This window comes from Nematolebias whitei, chromosome 11, assembly GCF_014905685.2.
Source record: "Nematolebias whitei isolate Nwh7 chromosome 11, NemWhi1, whole genome shotgun sequence".
In the NCBI taxonomy this organism is placed as follows: Eukaryota; Metazoa; Chordata; class Actinopteri; order Cyprinodontiformes; family Rivulidae; genus Nematolebias; species Nematolebias whitei.
Window position 1 is genome coordinate 1,074,292 of NC_056508.1, and position 6,230 is coordinate 1,080,521.

General features: G+C 39.9%; 1 protein-coding gene across 1 annotated transcript in view; it reads left to right on the plus strand.

The window, feature by feature from the left end:
- The window catches only part of LOC119416584 (laminin subunit alpha-4), a 104,613-nt gene that overhangs the window by 63,885 nt on the left and 34,498 nt on the right, over positions 1–6,230 (plus strand). The window contains exons 8-9 of the mRNA XM_037683774.1: positions 3,928–4,060; positions 4,179–4,333. Coding sequence (XP_037539702.1) covers positions 3,928–4,060; positions 4,179–4,333 — 288 coding nt within the window. The remainder of the gene's footprint in view (positions 1–3,927; positions 4,061–4,178; positions 4,334–6,230) is intronic.

Below are 6,230 nucleotides of genomic sequence, written 5' to 3' on the forward strand. Positions count from 1 at the left end.
ACAAAGAATGATGACAACAATGGACAACAGCGACAACAATAAACAGTTATAAAACATCATACTCCAGTTTTTTTTTTGTTTGTTTTTTTAAACAAATAGGATGGCTAAAAAAGATAACAAAAAACAGCTAGATTCTAAGGTGAATGTAAAAAACTAAAAACAGGAACATGTCTGCATTGGTCCCTGCCAGGAGTCCAACAGATTCTTAAAACCACTTAGAGAGGTCAAAGGTCGAGAGCTTCAAATCTTTTTGTAAGGTATTCCAGGAAACAGGAGCGGAGTAGGAGAAGGCCCTCTTGCCTAGTTCAGTCCTCACTGAGGGAACACTGCAGGTAAAATGTCCTGAGAGCGCACTCCGTAGCTGCACTCACACAGAGACATGTAGGAGGAGATGTATGAAGGCAGCAGACCAAGAAGTGATTTAAAGATGAAGATGAACCATTGAGAGAGTCTGCATGAAGTTAATGATGTCCAGTTAACCAGTGAATACTGGGTGCAGTGGTGGGTACGATAATCACAGCCAGTTATGAATCTTAGTGCACCATGATAGACAGCATCCAACATCTGCAGGGTTCTTGTAGGAGCGTTCATGTAAATAATGTCACCGTAATCAATGGAGGGAAGGAAAGTCACAGATACAAGGTGTTTCCTAACATTCAGAGTTAGACAGGATCTGTTTCTGAAAAAGAAACCCAGTTTAACTTTCAGTTTCTTTACCAAGTTTTCCACATGGAGCTTAAAAGAAAGATGTGAGTCGACCAAGATACCCAAATATTTATAGGAATCAACAAATTCAATCAGGACACCATTTGAGGATAAAATCGGAGGAAGAACTGCTGGGACCAACTTCCTATTTGAAAAAAGCATCCCTTTGGTTTTGTCGGCATTTAGGACAAGTTTGAGGTGAAACAAATCAGACTGGATGATGTTGAATGCAGATTTCAAAAGCTGGAAAACCTTATCAACTGTTTTAGCTCGACAATAAACAACTGTGTCATCAGCATAGAAATGTATGGATGCATTAGGGATGTTTTCATCTACATTATGTATGTAGATTGTAAAGAGGGTGGGTCCTAAGACTGAGCCTTGTGGTACACCATTGTTGACTGTTAAATTACTGGAGGAAGTACCATTATGTTGAACACATTGCCTCCGGTCTGAGAGATAGTTAGAGAACCAACCAATGGTGTGTTCTGAGAAACCAGTTTCTGAGAGTTTATGACACAAGATGTTCTGATCCACAGTGTCAGAATCTTTAGACAGGTCTAAGAAAAGTGCAGCCCAATAATCCTTAGCATCCAGTGCTTCAACAACGTCATTAAGAACCTTCAGTGAAGCAGTGGTTGTGCTGTGTTGTTTCCTGAAACCAGATTGATGGAGAGGTAAGATGTTAAATGAGTCCAGGTCATTTTTGATTTGAGAGTTGATCAGTTTTTCTAGAACCTTGGCTAAAATGCAGAGTTTAGAGATTGGCTGAATCAGATTAACTGATTGATCTAAAACTTTCAGTGTTCTTCAAACGCTGCTCAATCAATGCTCTACACCGCGGGTATATCTCCAAATGAACAACCATATTTTTTTCTATGAATTCTGCAATCGATCATTTTAAACAGGCTGCCTGTCGGCATCTCCAGAACAGCAACCCATAGTTTTCACATAAGACGGGCCGAATGGCCCACGTTCTCTCCCGCCTGATTAAAAAAAAAAAAAAAAAAGAATAAAATCCACATCCAAGCAAGCATTTGATATTTGTTTGAAAGTTTGCGATGGCAACTGTGTGGAGTAGCTGGAGCTCCCGCGGTCGCCATAAGGCTGGAGCGGCACTTTGTTTTAAATGGTAAATGGACTGTACTTATATAGCACCTTTCTATCTTATCTAGATACTCAAAGCGCTTTACACTACAATCTGTGTCCTCATTTACCCATTCATACAGCACAATCACCACTCTCCTCCCTGGGAATATTCTCTATCACATCATCCAGATCCTTCCAAACTGTATCTTTCTCCTTCACGTCACATCCAACCTGTGGAGCATAACCACCAACAACCCAACATTTTTCAGTCAGGTCATCTGGACAGTTTTTTTTTCTTCTGAAACGTTTTGCCTTCGATCTGGAAGGCTTCATCAGTCAAGGAAACACACAGCAAAACTGATCAGTTTTGTGTTTTATGTTGTTTTTTTATGTTGTTAACCACTAACAACATTTAGCATCAGACCTTCTACTTATACCTTCAGACACAATTCAATTCAATTCAGTTCAGTTTATTTATAAAGCACCAAATCACAACAAAGTTGTCTCAGGGCACTTTAAAGAAACATTCACATAAAAGTCAGTTAGTAAAGTTCTCTATCTAAGGAATCCAGCAGACAAGTTGAATCTTGGCTTCGTTGCAGTCTCCCATTCTGAGCAAGCACAGTGGCAACAGTGGAAAGAAAAACTCCCTTTAACAGGAAGAAACCTCCAGAAGAACCAGGCTCAGGACAAGAGACCATCTGCTTTGACCGGCTGGTTGAGAGGACAGGAAGGAGAGACAGACAAACACAGAATGGCAGATCCAGGTATAGGTCCAGATATAGGTCCAGGTGTATCTGAAAGACAAAAAACATGTTAAGAATAGAAAAAAAATAATTACAAATACAAAACAGGTTGAGCAGAGTAAGTAAAGACAGTAGCAGAGTGAAAAAATGTGGTCAGTTTGTCCTCCAGCAGTCTAAGCCTATAGCAGCATAACTAAGGGACAGCTCAGGAAACCCAAGCCGACCCTAACTATAGGATTTATCAAAAAGGAAAGTCTTAAGCCTAGTTTTAAAACTGGATAATGTGTCAGCCTCACGGACAGAAAATGGACGTTGGTTCCACAAGAGAGGAGCCTGATCCTGAACTGTTTCAACAGTTCAGGATATCATGCTTGTTTGACACAGGAACAGAGTTAACAAGAAATTGTGATAGCAAGTCAGATGAATGAGAGCTGCCAGAGAGTGATTTGGTAGTTTTCCAGAATCTTTTAGGATCATTTAGATCTTTGGAAGTCTGAGATAAGAAATAATTACATTTTGCGGCTTTGGTGTAAGCCGTACATTTATTCCTCAGCTATTGAAAATACAACCAGTCAGTATTTGAGCCAGAATGTCCAAAGCCGATCTTGCCTATGTAGGAGGTCAGCTAGCTCAGGAGTAAACCAGGGGCTATCTCGTCCTTTTATTCTGAACTGGTGAAAAGGGTCATGTTTATTTACAAAATAGATTAAACTATTCTAAAAATAGTTCCAGGCGGTGTTCACATTATCAGTTAGGTGAATATGTTGCCAATCAAATTGGAACAGGTCCCAAAGGTCTGTTCACCAAAATGTTTCATATCCCTTTTTTGAATTAGTCTGGGCTTGGAGCAAGGTAGTTTAGTGTCCCTAATAACACCAATAACGCAATGGTCACTTGTATCATCTGCAAAAACACCCAACCCAGGAAATTTATGAAATTCATATTTACACAAATGTGCATAAAGCAAAAACAGTATTTTATCTGCTAAACTGAATGCAAATCACTTTCAAATAAACCACGGTCCATGCTCCGCTACCATGGTTAACCAATGTTTACTGCTACTTTCTGTCTGACAGGAAGTTGTACCCATAATCATTTACACAATAGAGCCCCCAGGAATAAGTTGGATAGTTTCTCTAAATTATTTAAACAAGTTAATATGGAGTATATTCTTTAGGGTTAATTACTTACAACCAAACAAATCCTTTTCTATTCCATGTTGTATTATCTAAAAAAGTTAAATCTGGTCCTCTGGACCAGATTTAACTTTTTTAGATTTTTCTACCTGGATTATTGAGCATGCATCAGGACATGTTGTATTATGATTTTAGTTTTGATGACAGTCTCTACACCTGAGCTTTACAATATTTCTATTCCCTGTCTGCAGAGATACCAGTTCACAGATGGTTCTGAACCTGATAAAGGCCAAAGAAAACATCAACGTTCCTCTCAGTTGTCCTGCAGCTAAGAAACCTCAGCAGATCATTGCTGTGCAGCCAAAACGAAGTAGCAAACTTAAGGTACTGCACACAGAACCAGAGAACCCTTGGATCTCTGAGGTCTGAACACAAAACCAGTAAATCCTGGCCCTCTGGGATCTGGTCAGAAATTCTTATGTGCACACTTTATGCTTTTCAGGGTAAGAACAAGAAGCCATCAGGCTCTCGCAGTCGGAACACTAGGGAGTCGTGCCAGGGACCAGTCCCAGTCCCCGAGAGCCGAGCGACTCACTTCAGTGGCTCCGCCCACAGCTACCAGAGATACGACTCAGTGTCTGGCCCGCTCAGTTCAGTGTGAGTGTCAACACGAACAGGAACCTACACCTCAATCTTCTGAAACTTTCAGCTCTTTGCTTTATTCTTTGGTTTTCACTTCTCTTATCTCTTACTGTCCAAAGCTGTGTCTTCTTGTGCATGCAGATGTTTTTTGTTGCCAAATATCTACTCACCCTGGAAAACACAAAAATGTCTCCAACTTGATCCATTTTACAGATATTAGGCTAAAATTGGTGCAGTAGTATCTCAAAGTTTTCACAAAACTTACTCCAAGTAACCCTTGTGCTAACTTTTTGCCTAAAACTTTATCAAAAACTGTTAGAATGAACTCTGTCTGTCTGGTAGCAAAATATCTCCTGAATCACTGAATGGATTAGAATGAACCTTTCATAAAGTAATGCTTTGATACCAGTGCTTAATTTGAGCCAAATCCTGCCGGAACAAAATCCAGGAACTCTCCGAAAAGTAATGTTTAATCAATGTTAAGTCATAAAATTAGAATATCAATAAAAAGTTGATTTATTTCAGTAATTCCATTCAAAGTGAAACTTGTATATTATATTCATTCATTACACACAGACCAATATATTTCAGATGTTTTTTTTCTTTAAACATTGATGATTATAACTGACAACTAATGAAAACCCCAACTTCAGTATCTTAGAAAATTAGAATATTGTGAATTGAAGACACCTGGTGCCACACTCTAATCAGCTAGTGTACTCAAAACACCTGCAAAGGCCTTTAAGTGGTCTCAGTCTAGTTCTGTAGGCTACACAATCATGGGGAAGACTGCTGACTTGACAGTTGTCCAAAATATGACCATTGACACCTTGAACAACGACGGCAAGACACAAAAGGTCATTGCTAAATAGGCTGGCTGTTCACAGAGCTCTTTGTCCAAGCGCATTAATAAAGAGGTGTAGGGCAGGAAAGATGTGGTAGAAAAAAGTGTAAAAGCAATAGGGATAACCGCACCCTGGAGAGGACGGTGAAACAAAACTCATTCCAAAATGTGGGGAAGATTCACAGAGAGTGGACTTCAGCTGGAGTCAGTGCTTCAAGAACCACCAAGCATAGACGTATGCAAGACAATGGCTTTGAATCAAAGGTCTAATTGATGAGAAAATAAGTGAAACTTAAAAGGCAGACTTTGGACTGGTTTTTGTTTTTAAATGGTTAAAAGTGTGTCTAAGGTGAGCTAAGTTTATCTGATATTATTATTCTGATGTAGGGTCACCAGGAAGGCATTGAAAAGTCTCCTACCAGGATGTAGATAGATCAGGAATGGTTCTGATAGCTGCTAATGGTACCAGCAAGGCCTCAGATGTTCTGGTGACTGAGAGGCTGAAGTCTCCTCAAAGTTCATCTGTCATCGGTTGGAGGGACAAAGGTCCGGCCACTGGCTCTGGAAGTCAGCTGGGATTTACCACTCCTCTGCTGTGAGATTCTGGTTGTCTGTTATGCCCCTTTTCCACTGTCACAGTGCGGATCAGATCAGTTCGGGTCGGTTCAGATCGGCTCGGGTCTGTTGTGTTTCAATTTACACTTCTGGACCGGCTCTGTAGGCGGGGACTAGAATCCAACTGGTCTTACCACCTGGTGGCAGTAGTGCTCCCTTAAGCTACTTACTAGCCACCACTAAACGTATTAGAAGAAGAACACCCTGAAGGTTTTGTCACAAGATGTTGTGGAAGAGATGTCCTGCTCTGATGGAGCTGTAACTTTTAAACCTGATTCATAATCCTACCTTACTGCCTTCCTGATAAATGATAACTGATAAATGATAACTGACAAATGATAACTGATAACTGATAACTGATAAATGATAACTGATAAATGATAACTGATAACTGATAAATGATAACTGATAACTGATAAATGATAACTGATAAATGATAACTGATAAATGATA